Raw genomic sequence first — 15,416 nt, 5'->3', positions numbered from 1 at the left:
CTACTCCAAGGAACTTTGTAGGAATTCACCTTGTCTCAATTATCAGCACGCACTGAAATTTCCAGTAAGGAATTCACTTACCAATTTAAGTAGAGCTCCTAAGACATCTGTATCTCCAATCATTATCAAGGGTCAGCTTCAACCAGGAGCCCTTACTTTTGATTACTTCTGAAGTTTCTACATTTTTAACATCCCTATATTACACTGCAGCCATTTGGCTACTCTCCCCTTTTCAGACATAGAATGAGTACCAGCTGTATTAATATATTACTTCCAGTTCTAATGAACCCTAACTGTGTGGTAGAGGTATTGTTTCTAACTACTGGAGGTTTTTCTCCAGTTGCGTCCATCTCACAATGAGGTTCCTACATTCTGTATCCTACTCTCTCCTCTAAATTTTCTCCCCCTTCCAAAGTCACACCAAAACCACAGCACAGAGTTTTAATCCTCTCAGGCTTTGAATGCACAACTCTTCATTTGATGAAAGTTTGGAATGTTCAGCTGCAAGCAGCAGCCAGCTGCATTAGCCTATTCTATGACACAGCTGAAAATACCCTTGAGAATAATCCTATTGACTTTTGGTAATTAACTCTCCAGATATTCAGAGGGAGAAAGCAAAAACACCATAAAAAAGAATTCAGAGTTTATCTTTTAGTATGACTCTATTTTCATGTACATAAAACTTCAACATCTGCCATTCTTAAAAATGATATTTATTTTAGAATATATAAATGTAGAAGGCTAACAGAAAACAAATCTGAGTTTGCAACAAAGTCATTACTGCATTGTAATTTAAATATCATAATTACCTCTGATATATCAAAATGAAAATCTAACGTCTTCCCAGGTAGCTCCTTGGAGACATTATTAAAAATTTTCGTGAAAGAGATTTCAGGAGAACCAATGTCACCTCCATAAGATTTTGGAATATCATTGGGTACAACAAGGCTTGCTGACCGAGACACCACCAGTTTCAAAATATTGAGGGCTTCCTTCCAATACGGACTCTAAAGAGAATACATGCAAATCACAAAACTATCACTTCAAACAAGTCAGCCATTTTTAACGTAAGGTAAGATTTTGCACTGATTCATTGCAAGATTCCCAAACCCAAAAGCCCTAATCTTCTCCAGGTGGCCACAAGGTGCTAGCATAGGTGCGCGGCTTTGGACCTCCAAGTGCTGGGAAGACAGCAAGGTACCAGGTCATCCCACGGTGGGTGGGGAGGTGCAGCTAGGCAGGCTCGCTAGCTCCAGGTCACAGTGCCAGCCACATCAGACTCTGGTTCCACATCCCTTGCTCCCTGTATTTGCACTATGTCTTTTACCATTGTCTGAAGTATCTGCCCTTCATGCCCCAGAAGATAAAAATTGATAGCATCTAAAAGCAAAACAACTTTCACCTCCTGGCATCTTCAATTATTTTACACTTATGGGCAGAGTAAATTGGATTTAAACCAGATAAAAACACTTTGTGCTTTATATTTACTCACACATTTCAAAGATCTTAAAAGAAAGCAAAATCATCTGCAAGGTTTTTATACCGTATCAAACCAATGGAGTGCTTAAAAAAGCCAGGGCAAAAGTATGAGAATGTAAGAGGCAGAGCCTGAGTTAAGCACACTCTCCTTAAAAAGGTTATTAGGGTAATGTAAACAATTCAGCAATTAAGAGACTTATTCCAAAAGCAGCACCTTGGGAGGGTTAAGATTTACACTCCTGAAAATGTTAGGATTCTACCTGAAACTTAAATCTTCTGGTTTTTGAAGTTAGCAGAATGTCTGCCATTTTGTTTTTGTTTTTTTTTTTCATTAGAATGCCATGTTCAAATATTTTTTTTTAATGCATTAAGGCTTTTTGCATGAAGGCTTTCAAGGCTCTAAGTAGTATGTGCTTCTTTGTAGGTAATAAGAATCTTGAACAATGTCCTGCATTTCTGTGCATCATAAACATAAAAAAGTAGTCTCGAACTTGAACCAACTCATAGCAACTTAAATTTGTTAAGATGCAGTGTGATTGAAGAGGACTAAAAAAATCAGCTTAGTAGCACTCCATTTAAACAAGGCATGTTCATTTATGATCTCTTCTTTTGTTATTTATAGTAACATGTTTTATCCTATCAAAAATACATAGACTGCTCTGGAACATTTTTTCACTAATACCATTATTTCGATAGCTAACATCTTCTAATTAAGATTACATTCTTTGGTAGTGTGGGCTTGCATAGGAAGCTCAGATAAAGGTTAGAGGTGAAGGAAGCAGCTGTCAGGCCATGAAAACTATAGTTATGCTAATCATTCCATTTTGCCTAATTCACTCTGACAGGAGCACAATATCTAAAGTACATATCCATCAATAACAAAACATCCAGGGAACACTACTTTTCCTGGTTAATTATGATTGAACCATTTGACTGAAATACATTTAGCAATAATGGAATTTAGGAAAAAAAGAAAACGGGGGGGAGGGGAGCGGGGAAGAAGAGAATGTTGTGCATTGAAATGGTTTTATGCTCCAGGCAGTTTTATAAAATCTTTCAGCAAGATGCTAGACCTTCTGTGAAATGGATTTTCAGTAACTTGTGTTCCCAAGTACAAAGGATCAAACTACCTAGGGCAAAACACTGTTGTTCATCTTTAATAAAAAATGCACTCAAATTCATTAAGGTGCACCTTAATATTCCTCACAGATATATCAGTGAAAGTGATTTAAATATGGATTTAACAGAAACTTCCTTTTGAAAACATATACACTTAAATAAAACATTTGTGCTGAATTTAGCAGTAAACATTTCCTCATATTTTAATAGTTGAAGGATTATCTCCTCTAAGTACATATGTAGAATTGCCTATATGTGTAAACAGACGCACATTCACCCAGGAAACCTGTCCCACGAGATGTAAATCAAATTGGACAAATACATAACCACATAGTGAATTAAGTACATCAGACCAAAAAAAAATACTACGGAATCTGACTTTGAACAACTATTTTTATATCAGAAATAAATTAATTCCCCCCAAAATTCAAGTGCAATTTCACTACCGCTTTGATAATAAGCAGAAAAGCTTTTATAGTTTTTCAGAGTACTTACCTGGACATATTTACCAATAACTTTTATGATTTCCAAATTAAACTGCTTCACTGGTGCTGTGGATAGGTCAATATGACTCAGAAGACTGTAAATGATCTGCAGCAAGGACTGTTGCATACTGGATAACCCTTTCTCTAAAAGCTAAAAGAAAGTTTTTTAAAAATACAGAATTTAATTAGGGCATTTAATGGTAGCAAAAAGTGAAAACAAACATTAAAATATAGTTAACTTCCATATATATGTATTTTCCGCTTCAAGAAACTTAAGTGCACCACTTCATGTTTTTCAAAACTCTGTTTTAGCATTAGAAAGTAATGCACTAGAACAATTTCTCCATTCTAATTATTTTTTTCCCCTGAATTTTGGCATATTTGTTAGCACGGATCTAAAGCACTTAATAATAAAACACTTCTCAGTAAACAGAGGCATTAATACAGATTCAAAATATCAAAGCTGTATGAAAAACAATTACATCTATGGCTTAAAGAAGGCTGGTAAAAACAAACTTGTGAACAAAGTAAGTACATATAAAAGTCATTCATGAGAACATACAAATAATTTTTAAATACATCTTCATCAGTTTGGAGTGATATACTTCAAGAACAAGGTCTACAAGCTTTTCACACAAGGTACTTTTTTAAAGTCAGTTTTCCTGTATGAATGACTAGCAGAATCATATACTGATTCTATAACTTAAATGATCTTTGATTATATACTATGCAATACTTACAATTGAACTTTGAAATGATATTTTAAATTGTGATGTGGACATCTTAAAATGTGTACTTGGCTAAAAAAAAGGTTTCTAAAAATTTCCACTAAGTATATTTTGCTAAAAAAAAAAAGACTTGCTAAAGCCAAGACAGTGTCTGCATTTTATTCATGTAGTACACAATATAAATATCTACTACAAAACACTACTATCATAAAAAGGGATCTTTCATTAGAGAGATCATAATTTCAAGGTACATTTAAATTGCTGCACTCCAAAATGGCAGTAGTCTTCCCTTTTCTATATCCTAGAACATTATAGTATTATTCTCTCATTATGGAAGATATTCTTCCCCCCCTCCCCCCCCCTCCAAAATTCAGAATCACGAAAAATAAGGAATTGGCAATGAGTATATGTAATGTTGATCACAGATTGTCAACATGAGACACACTTCTATTAAAAATTTACCTCTGCAAGATAAGTTACGAGGTTAAATGTGGCATCTGAAAAAGAGTCATGCAAATATCTACACACTACGTTAATCCAGTTAGAACAGTCTCTGGAATAACTGTGTGTACTGTATAAACTCATCATATGAGCCAGATTGGCAAGAGTTGGTGATTTTTCCTCTGCACAAACCTGAAAAGCAAAAAGCATATTTAATTCTATTAGAAATGACAAATTATTAACCTAAGCATTCACAAGTCATTATACACTTTTCCCAGATTTCATGCTATTTTTCAATAACTGAAATTGAACTAATCACACAAGCAACACCTACAGTTTATGTTGAATTTTGGTATTGTGGCATCCATGCTCCAAGTTTATCTACTACTCATACCAAACTTACCTCAACTAGTTTCCCTAGCTGATAGTGCAAGTGTTTAAGGGATAGTAATTTCTGGATTTGCATTAGACACGTACTCCTTTGAGACAGCCTGCACACAGTTAAATGATTTAAGTATCAAGGTTGGGCAGCCAGAGGGCTATGACTGCATCTCCTATGACACTCAGCACTTTCTTATTCCCCTTCCCACATTCTTCCTTAAAACGCAGACTGTCAGGCCAGCGTGCCACCAGCCTGACTGGAGATGGTTGGTGTGTACCATGTACTGTTTTAACAAACACTACAGTTCAGAAATATTCCAAGGTTAATCACTGTGTACAAGTAATAGAAAGAACATACTACCTTTTCTTCTCTATCTACCAGTCCGAAAGGAAAGGTTCGCTTCCTTCTCATAAGTAAATTAGGAAGCGTGCTTAAAAATTGATTAAGTTTACATTTAAAATTATAAACTGAAAAATCAGACAAATGAAAAATAAAAAGTTATTGATATCATTAATAAGGAAATCTGTTCTTCACATCTAAATTTTATTGAATAAGCTAAATGTATTTTGTCATTGACAAAGGGAAACTCAGGGATTGATATGAGGTCCAACTATATAAATTATGACTGGATCACATCTTTAAAATACGACCTTTTTTAGTAATTTCTATATTACTATTAGAATAATGTAAAAGTATTACAAAAGGGAACAGAAAAATACAGAAACAATGCTGGTATAAAATCCTGGATACCTTTCCAAGCATCATTTTACGTACCTTTGCTATCCTGTCAGCTGTTTCTTTACAAAACTGAGTTGGGTTATCAAAATGTTGGATCAGATGAGGAAGTAGGCACAAGATGTTTAGAGGAAATCCTAAACACATACATAAACACAGTTATATGAGCCCTAAAGATTTTTAATATGACTTAATTTAATATGGATTTATCCAGTATTTAAGAACCCTTACAGTATGACACATACATTCACACAAATAAATAAATTATATATACACATACATGTACCTAAGTGTGTGTGCATGTAGAATGTGTATAACTGTGTCTGTGTTGGGTATAAGTATGCATAAAATGAAAATAAAATTTGATCACCAGATCAATTAAGCAAAACTACCATGAAACTGGATAGCTTTAGGCAGTACAGTCACATTGTTTCTAAAATGTGTAAATGTTTGAAATAGTACTAATTGAGCTAGTTAGCACAATAATGAAAAATAATACATGCGCTCTTAAAACTCACTTGTAAGCAATTTTGAAGTAAATTAATAGTCAATACATAAAGTTTACGTGCAGTGTTTCTTGGCAGATAATCACTCTGTTATGTATTCCCACTATCTAGCACTGTAATACTGACAACTGCAGAAAGCATTTAACTGGAGGTGTTTTTTTTTTTTTTTTTTAAGGCAAATGCATGATTACTACTGATTTTGATTACACTCAATTTGATGAAAAAATATGTTTTAATTACACATATATTTATTAAAGATACCTGCTAACTGAGAAGGATCCACCAGAGCATGCCTGGAAATGGTGATGAGTTTACTGAGGAGGTGAACTGTCATTTCTTGTGTAGATGCTGAAGTAAAGCCTTTTAGGAAAAGCTGCTGAAGACCTGGAAAGTTATTCCATTTCAGTTTACTCTGCACCTTTTCTATCTTTTCCCGACTCTCTGATTTATCCAGAGGCAAGTGAATAAGAAGCTTGTTGAGTAGCTTGAGGGCCAGAAGGTATTCATACTCATAATCTGACTCTAGCAACGAAGCTGCTATCCAAAATATGGTGGCCATCAAGTTGACAGGGTCAGTAGTGGGCTGCACATCATACACTCCTCCCTCCCTTAGGGAGGAAAGGCTTCTAGTCCTGGCCAGGCTTCCACCATGATTTATCCTTCCATCCATTATATCCAGTGTGTTGCTTCGTCGACGGTCACCTCTCCGCTCGTTGATTAAATTCAGTCTCAAAGAATTACTCCTTGTATTGCTGCTGTAGTATCCCAAACAACTGCCACTATTAATGGGACTTGTGCTTAGATTTATCTGTCCAGTGCTTTTCCTATTAGCTGCATATTTGTTTCCCATTACAGAATCGTGGTATGAGGTTCTAAAATAAAAATCAAGATTATATATTGTTCCATGCAAAATATTTTAATAACATACAGTTTAGAAAAAGGGAAGAAAGGAAAAAGATGTTACACTAATTACATATATACACACACAGTGAGTACTTCATCACTGTAAGAATATTATAATATATAAAAATACAGAATTTCTATATATATTAATAAAATATCCTTACAGCATAAGGACAAGACTGTAGCATCCCGTTATCTCTGGTACCAAATCTATTTGTTACAGTCCCCAAATACCAAAAGTTACATAACAGTACAATAAAATCAGAAAAATTAGCCTACGGAATGTAAAAGATTATCTGTAAATGAAGATCTAGCATTCCAACTTACTTATAGATGTGATAAAGGTAGAGAAATTAATGAATGAATAAATTAGATTATTTATTTATATATTTGTCTGAAGTATCTGATCTAGAAAAACCAACACCTTCCAGGTCTGATACCAAAAAATTGAATGTATTCCTAGAAATCTCACTATTTTCAAAAACTGTGCCATGAAGTCGAATAAATAAAGATGTCTGTCCATTCAGACATTTTTTTCTGTTAAGAAGTCATGGAGCAAACCACTCAGAGTGTAATGAGACACACAAATGACTCAGACTGTTCAATTACACTTCTCTCATACATGGACAACAAATTTGAGGCCTAAAACAGACCAGCATTTGGTGTAACTGAAGTTTTCATCTGTAAAACTTAAATCACCTTAAGCTATCTTTTAAAGATTAGTGCCATTACCTTCAGTATACATGAAATAAGATGTAAAAATAAGACCCCCCCAAAATTACAGTATTAATCAATAATAGGCCAGTAGGACCTGATTAAAAAGAAAAAAAAAAAAAGTTCTAAATACACTCAGTGCCTTTATATTGAGAAGTTTCAGAGAAACTGGCAACATTTCAGGATTGTGCCATAAGGAACACTTTGAACACCTTTTTTTTTTTTTTTTTATCAGACCCAATAGGATAAATTGGAAAGGTAGCAGATATCCTCTTCAGAAAATCTAGATTCTTACAAGTTTTGCTTGACATAGAATGATAAAAACATAAAAGAACAAGCAATTTTGCTATAAGGAAACAACTATTCTGCAAAGACAACAAGAAATTATTTCATTACCTTTGTAATACTGATCTTCAGTAGTTCAAATACATAAAAATGTGCAATGTAGCTTGACTAATAAAAGACTTACTGAGAAAGGGCAGAAAGCAGATCATAATGCTTCATGGTTTCAGCCAACGTATCAATAGCAGACTCTAAGGTCAGAAGCAGTTCTATGACAAAACCCTGGTGAAAGCCACAGGTTATTATAAATTATGCACTACGCACAAGGAAGAACACAGAAAATCTACTGAGTAGTGATACAAAAATATAAAATCAGGACCAGTAAATAAATTATTATTTCATGCTTCAATTAGAACACAATCCTGATGAGACAGCTCAAATTAGCAGTATATCTTCAAGTCAGGGAAAACCTTTAATTTATTTCTAAATATTCACAGAATTCATTCTGGTTTGTATCAATTTTAAGGATGGATTTAAGGACAGAGTCATTTAGACTCTCATATTAAATTGCAATATTAAAAATTAGATCCACTTCTTTAGATGTACAATGACAGTAAATTGGATTGTTGTTAACACTTTATCAGGTTAAGTTCTTATTAAAAGAAAACCTAAATTATTTTTTATATGGCTGATCTCAGGATTCTCTAATTATGACAGAGAAGGTGTTTTCAGGAAACAGATGTATCAAACTCTCTGAAAGTTTCTATTGCTGTAGAAGTGAATGTGCACAGCTCAACTTTCCATCATTTCATTAGGTGAAAATTCAGAAAGTGTCACAATTAAAACTGTTTTAAAATCTGAAATAACTTTATTTAAAAAGAAAAAGCCACTGGATAAAAAACCCTTTTAAATTTTACTGTCATTTAAATAACACAAGCGTGTCATTTAGGCAGACAGCTTTCTAATAAAGTGGGGGAAAAATTTCAAATACCTGAGCTTCTTCTCCTGCATCTCCAACAGTTTCTACTAGTCTGGAGAGAACATCAGAAAGTGTAGATGCAGTAAGAGGCTGCTTCAGAGCCCTGAAAATCTGAAAGGACCTCCCAGCATAATGTCGAGAGGAACACGAAAGCGCAGTTTGCAAAGCAACTTCACTGAGACGGTGTTCCAGTTGAAATCCTCCTAGAAAAGCAAATAAATACTCAAGCAACAGAATACTTTATAAAAACCAACCCCACGTGAATTTAATGAAGAGTAAATTTCCAAAGTCATTCCTAACTTTAAAATACTCTCATATTCTACATTTTTCTCAAGTAGTATTACTCTCTAAAGTCTTTCCAGGCATATAAACTTGTATTCCATAATATTTAACACTGGAGAGTCTCGTAGAGTATAAAACATTTATGATTTAAATATTAAGCATCCACAGTAAATTAATATGATATTTTATCTCATTTGTAAAAGTTTATATTTAAATCTGTCATAATAGAAACATGAATTGAAGTGTGCAGTACAAAAGAAAAATGCATTATTTAGAAGCAATAAGCAATCACCTAGAGTGATTTTATAGATAATCTGTAAATTTACAGGCATTCAAAAAAATTCATTTAGTTTGCAGATTTGGACATTCTATCATGCATTGACTGTTTTCTAACATACCTGAGCTAGACTGTTTAAATATAGATACCACATGCTTTAAAAACACAGTTAACTGTTCAGCACTCTTTATATTAGGGTTCTTGGCTGAAACATCTTCATGATTCCAAAGCGGGCCTCTTTTCCTAAAAATATAAAACCAGAGTAAACATAACAGAATATAATACATAGCTTTTGTCATGAATATTATTTAAATGTTATTTTAACTTTAAAGTTAACTGCAGAAGAATTTACTATTTACCGCAAAAAAAGGAAACTGTTTAGAACTGCAGACACAAATTGGAAAGAAGTCTGACAACGACCCAATATTATACAACAATATATAAGAAGTTAAGACAAGGTAGAAAGCAATACATCAGACCCAGCTGAAATAGCGGCATAAGTTTAGGAAGAGATGTTCTCTGTTAGATAATATTTTTTTATCTAACAAAGAATCAGTACAACTAACACCGTTATACACTTCTCAAAACAACCTCCTTTCTTCCCATTTTCTTCTCATTAATACACCACACTATTCTAAGTTTAGGCTGATGTAAAGCATAAGTAATGACAAGCTTTGAGAAACGTGGTATTTCAGATTTTCACAATCTTGAAAGCTTTACATGAACTATCATACAAACTGCACAAGTGTTGATGGCTTTACAAGTTCTTTGACACAAATTCCTAGTTTTTGAACAGCCAGCTCTTTACTACTAGGTAATCCATAAACTCCACACAAATCTTGCAGCTCCCTAATCATCTTTACATATTCCAGACCTAATCCTTTAGATGGAAGAGAGAATTCTATGAACCGTGTGGCAAGCAAAGATAACAGGCCTGTGTAGAATATGACGAAAGACTTAAAGAAGACATGAAAAGGTGGCCAAAAATCTCTGAAATTGTTGGAAAGTTAGCGGTGTTCATAGGCTGTATCACATAAAACCATTTCAGTATTAAACTATCTCTTACTGGTGATAAAACAGACACAATATTAGACAACGTGATGCTAAATAGTAAGGGTTTTGCCATATTTCCACAAAATACATGTCTTGACAAAAATGAAAATTGAAATCTTACCTTGAGGTAATAAATTCTATGAGAGTTTTCACTTTTTCATCCTGCTCTACTGAAATGTCAACCTCATTGAGGATTGTGGTGTGCAGATGAGAAATGGCAGCACTTGTATTTCCTAAACTGATGCTAGAAGAGGTAGAACTTGAACTAAGCCCTGAGTCTGTCATTGGGGAGGGCTGGTAATCAGGTATAAAATCATGAACACCTGCTGAAATAAAAACAAGATGATTATGAGCTCTTAAGTTGACATTTAATATTAGATATATAAAAAGAAAAAATAGCCCTCTAAAAAAATCAGTAACTTAGCAAATGTAACCAGAATAATTTAATGGATGTAATAATTTCAATTAAATCAACAAGTCTGATATATGCAAAGTCTTCACATGATTGGATCCTTAATAGGGAACTGCTAGACCCTTTTTTAAAACCACCGTATTATGTCTGATTTTGTATTGGTAATATGACAGCTCATCGGCTTCTAAGGCATCTCAATAAGTTGAGACAAGTGATATAAACTACTTCCTAATAACATGCACTTTTTTTTTTTTTTTTTTTTAGAAAACTCAGTCCCAGTGTAACTGACAGCACTTTAAATCAGTCAAAATTAAGTATTAGCTAGTGAATTGACTCTAAGCCGAGCCCCTGTGGCTGCACAACGTTTCTCTGACCTTAGCTTAACCTTGCTGCTGTAAGATTTTTCTCTCCATGTAAAGAATCACATGTCAATAAAATACAATTGCACTAACTCCACATATTACACCTCTATCTACCTATGAGGTGCTGGGAGAATGTAAACTGGCAAGGAAAAGTGTGTCATGAACCTCTGACTGTAACAACTGTACATAAGCTTGAGACTCACTGACATCCACCACAAGTTTTCACTCTGCAGAGCCACAGGGTTTGCACTGGGCTATTAGCTGGTTCAAATAAAATTTAACATCAGCTCGTCTGACCTTGTGCTAGGCATGCATACCTGTAATCACCTTATCTTAATCACCAGCTGGAAATGTTTGATGCTGATCTTATTCTAGTTTCTATCAGACATTTTTGTTTTCGTAATAGCAAAATACTGTGTCAAATTTAGACAGTTTTAACAAAATCTGTAAAGATTAGGAATGGAATGGTTTGTATAGGTCACCATACAGGTGCACCAGTAAAGTTCTTAAAAATAGGTTCATGTAGAAGAATTCTTCCACTATGCCCACTTTTAAATTCCTCATTGTTATGAATATAAAATTTACAAAAATAGATTGATACTTTTGGTTAGTGACAAAACCACTTCTGATGTGAACAAACCAGAACAGATTGTATAGCAATATGCTGCCACCTGCTGAATTAATATGAAATACCACGTTTCAAAAAAATGAACTATTTCACATTTCTTTAAAAACTACAATAGGCTCACACCATCAAAATATTCCTTTCAGAAAGAGATACGTAGAATACAGTTTCCTATATAATTACAGTATCACAATGTTAAGGTGAACACTGAAAGGTAGTATCTCAAAAGAGTATTCTGATAGCCTATTGAACAATGCAATTACAGCTGAAAAAAAGTCAGAGATTTAAAGTTGCTATAAACAAGTACGAAATGTATCTTCTTGTGTTCTCAAGGGCATCAAAAAAACCGCTGTATTACAGATCCAAAACATAAGAGCTCCTTCTGTGGTTTCCACTACTATTTAATCATCCAGATGTGCTCCTTACTCCAATGACTAAGCACAAAGTGCTAACATGAACTGTATTCATTTTGACTTAATTAAAATCTGAAGAAATACATTCTAATGCCAAGGGCTCTGGAAAATATTACAAATAACAGACATTTTAATAATACCTGGACGAAAAGATAACTCTCCATGCCATTTTAACAAGAAATACTTAAATCTAAAGTATACCTGTGAAAGTATAATCTAAATGGGTAGTCTGCTTGACAGTAAGCACCCTGGACTCATTGAACTCTCTGTTTCTGAGTAGGACAGAAGCAACAGACTGGACATTACTGCCAGATCCCATCACTATCAGTAGATGCAAAAGCAGTCGTTTACAATGCTCATAGACTTCAGGGTGACAGTGGTCAAAACCTAACACAAAAGGAAAACCAGAAAAACTTTATTACATTCTAAGGGCACGTTGAATTAAATTATTAAAAAAAATAGCAATATTCAAACTGGTTTGTTATACTTTACCAAATAATAGATACAGAATTCACTAAGCAATGTTTTTCAGTGTTTCAATTAAAACCAAAAACATACAGTTTAACAAACATTAATATATCCTCGTTTCTCACACAGAAGTAAGAACTGGATGAAAATTACTACACAGAGAAACAGAAAGAAAAAAGTTTGAAATCTACTGTCTTCTACAAGGAGAAGATATAAAAGTGGCTCCAACAGAAAGTGCCTTCAAACTACTCCAAAAAACTCTTAATTATATTCACGTTAATCAAGCTGAAAGATATTTTGATTGTTCTTTAAATACTGTAAATATTAACAAATTAATGAGATTTCAATACAACAACAAACATTAATTTAAAGAAGGAAAAGAACAGCTACATCAATAGCTACAACTTAGTTCCTAAGTTACTAGACATATTTCTGAAATAATTTAGTTACCTATAAAAATTGCATGAAGCAAAAGATGCAAGTATCCTCCCCATTCCACCTTTACACTGTGGTCAACTATCAAGTCAGTCAAAAGGATCACTGCTATATTGCATCTGAAAACAAAAAAATAATTTGTTAGAAGAACGTAACGTGAACTTTATGAAGAGCTGCAAAGAGCTTAATATGCTACTAACTACTACTCTAAGTCTATAAACATCCACAAAGTTGTACTACAAGGGAAAAGAAGAATGCTCATAATGAAGACAGAGAAACCTTAGTCCTCCAAGTTAAAAGGCAGAGAAGTCTTAAACTACTAAACCTGTGAGTAAAACTGCAGAAAACATATTTATTATCTACTGTCATTCGACCTACTGCCTTTTAATCTGCTATCTTTAAATTACTATAATTGTGCAACACAAATGAAAATGTAATGAATTGCCATCAGCATTGTTAAAACAGTTACCTGTGAAGAGACATGCCCGGAGGAGAAGTTTCAGGCAAGTAATCCACCAATGGTGACCAGCAACCTCCAGTAGGTGGAAAAGGTAGAGGCTCTCCTTGATTGTGCTCCATAACCTTCAACCGCCAGTTTGAATACAGAGGCATTGAATCACCTAACACAACAGATAATTAAACCAGGGGAAAAAAAAAAATCTTTATTACATAGTCTTCTAAAGAAATATTCTTACATTCTTGAAAAGCTGAGATCTGGGAGGAAGAGGAGGGGGGAACCAGCCATAAACAGTAGTAAGTGGGACATGGTTTAATTAAAAAAATAAAGCGGTTGTTTCTTTTAGTATAAGGATGATTCTACTGCAGCCACACACATAATAGAATAAGATTTTGTTGAACAGGTTCATAAAAACAATTGGATGCACACAAGGAACATGGATGCACATGAGGAAAAAAAAGGCAAAGTGATCTAATACAATTTCCCTGAATTTCAAACCTCATCTCAGACAGAGTGTTAATGCTGAGTCCCAAGATCCTACTGAACTCATTCTGAATAGTTGCAATCATTATAGGCTAAGGAAGCATTTCTCAAGAGCACCTCTTTATAGGCCTTGCTAGCAAAAATCCACCAGTTCTACAAGTAGACTGCCTCGATAGGTCAGTGTTGCAGTGATTCTACCAGTTGTCCTTTTGGAAGCATAGCTGTAGAAGTTTCAGAAGTTCACACATGTATCGGCTTGTTATCACCTTCTTGACTGGAAGTGACAAACTTCTTACTGATGGAACATGTGAATTATCACCTGCTTCAGGATACTCAGTGTTGCTATCACAAATAAAAATGACCACAAGTATGATACTGGACATCACCCACCCAAGCAGTAATAAACGTACTGGCTGTCCAGAAGGTCCACCAACTTGTTAATGACCCAAAGTTTAGCAGATCTGCATCACTATGCCCAGCCTTTACAACTACCTCTGTAGTGGTCATGATGTTTTACTTTCTCAAAAGAGGCAATATGAACCACATATTCACTCTAACTGGTATGGTCTACACAGGGTCAGTCATTAAGGAATGCATAAGGAGATCCTAATGTACTCTGCTGCTTCAATACAGCATGGGACACACTAGGTTCCCTACTGACATGCAACGCTCAAAATGCAGAAATTTACATCCTGTTGTTCAGTAGGACAAGAAAGATAAGGAAAAGGCAGTACTGTACCGTGTCCTGTACCATACCCCAAAATTTTAACTGGTAGCAAAATCAACTGCCAATAAAAAAAATTGAATGAAATCTAAGAAGATAGTCTGTGGGAACACTGTGACGATCTGGATCAGACTGAAATATATCTTATGATCCCATGAAGGGTTAAAGTACGGAGTCATTGTAATTACTAATGGCTCATTAGCTGAAACAAGGGTTTCAGTCAAATGAGTATTCTGACAAAACATACAGAACCCACTAACATAATACATCATTTACTGTCTGACCACTGTCCTCATTTTTGACTGATTATATGACCTGTTTAGCTTCCCCTAGCACTGTCATGATGATTTTGTATCTTGGGCACTGGAATAGAAGTAGCGACAGTTAATAAGCTTCCGTTAAAGAAAAGTTTCCAAAAGTATATGGAGTTTCAGGAGAAATTTTTACCTCTTTCCTTACCTCTGCAGCTCAAAAAAACTAGACCACAGATCACAAAAAATAAGCCAAAACACATTTGCAAAACAAGCTTGAAAATTAGTGGTACACAACAAGATCCTTTTTCCCCGCTATACTGTCCTTTGCTATCACTTCTCAGAAAGTTTTGTACCTTTTTGGTTTTTTTAAACAGGCCAGGGACTGCTATCATTTATAAGCAGTCTTTTAGTCTTTTTT

At 34.4% G+C, this 15,416-nt stretch overlaps 1 protein-coding gene across 14 annotated transcripts in view; it reads right to left on the bottom strand.

Moving 5' to 3' along the window:
- The window catches only part of FRYL (FRY like transcription coactivator), a 175,317-nt gene that overhangs the window by 33,317 nt on the left and 126,584 nt on the right, over positions 1-15,416 (bottom strand). For 11 of the 14 annotated variants that reach the window (XM_042808023.1, XM_042808021.1, XM_042808022.1 and 8 more), the window contains 12 exons: positions 13,550-13,700; positions 13,096-13,199; positions 12,379-12,564; positions 10,487-10,691; positions 9,434-9,555; positions 8,766-8,956; positions 7,962-8,056; positions 6,137-6,747; positions 5,409-5,506; positions 4,274-4,444; positions 3,094-3,234; positions 810-1,007 (listed from right to left, as the gene is read on the bottom strand). In XM_042808023.1, the coding sequence (XP_042663957.1) occupies positions 810-1,007; positions 3,094-3,234; positions 4,274-4,444; positions 5,409-5,506; positions 6,137-6,747; positions 7,962-8,056; positions 8,766-8,956; positions 9,434-9,555; positions 10,487-10,691; positions 12,379-12,564; positions 13,096-13,199; positions 13,550-13,700 (2,273 nt within the window). The remainder of the gene's footprint in view (positions 1-809; positions 1,008-3,093; positions 3,235-4,273; positions 4,445-5,408; positions 5,507-6,136; positions 6,748-7,961; positions 8,057-8,765; positions 8,957-9,433; positions 9,556-10,486; positions 10,692-12,378; positions 12,565-13,095; positions 13,200-13,549; positions 13,701-15,416) is intronic. The other 3 variants (XM_042808014.1, XM_042808027.1, XM_042808025.1) reach the window with 1 other exon arrangement.

Source organism: Tyto alba, unplaced genomic scaffold (assembly GCF_018691265.1).
Source record: "Tyto alba isolate M040663 unplaced genomic scaffold, T.alba_DEE_v4.0 Super-Scaffold_6, whole genome shotgun sequence".
Classification (NCBI taxonomy): Eukaryota; Metazoa; Chordata; class Aves; order Strigiformes; family Tytonidae; genus Tyto; species Tyto alba.
The sequence above is the reverse complement of the archived record's forward strand: the minus strand, read 5'-3'. Positions and strand labels throughout refer to the sequence as shown.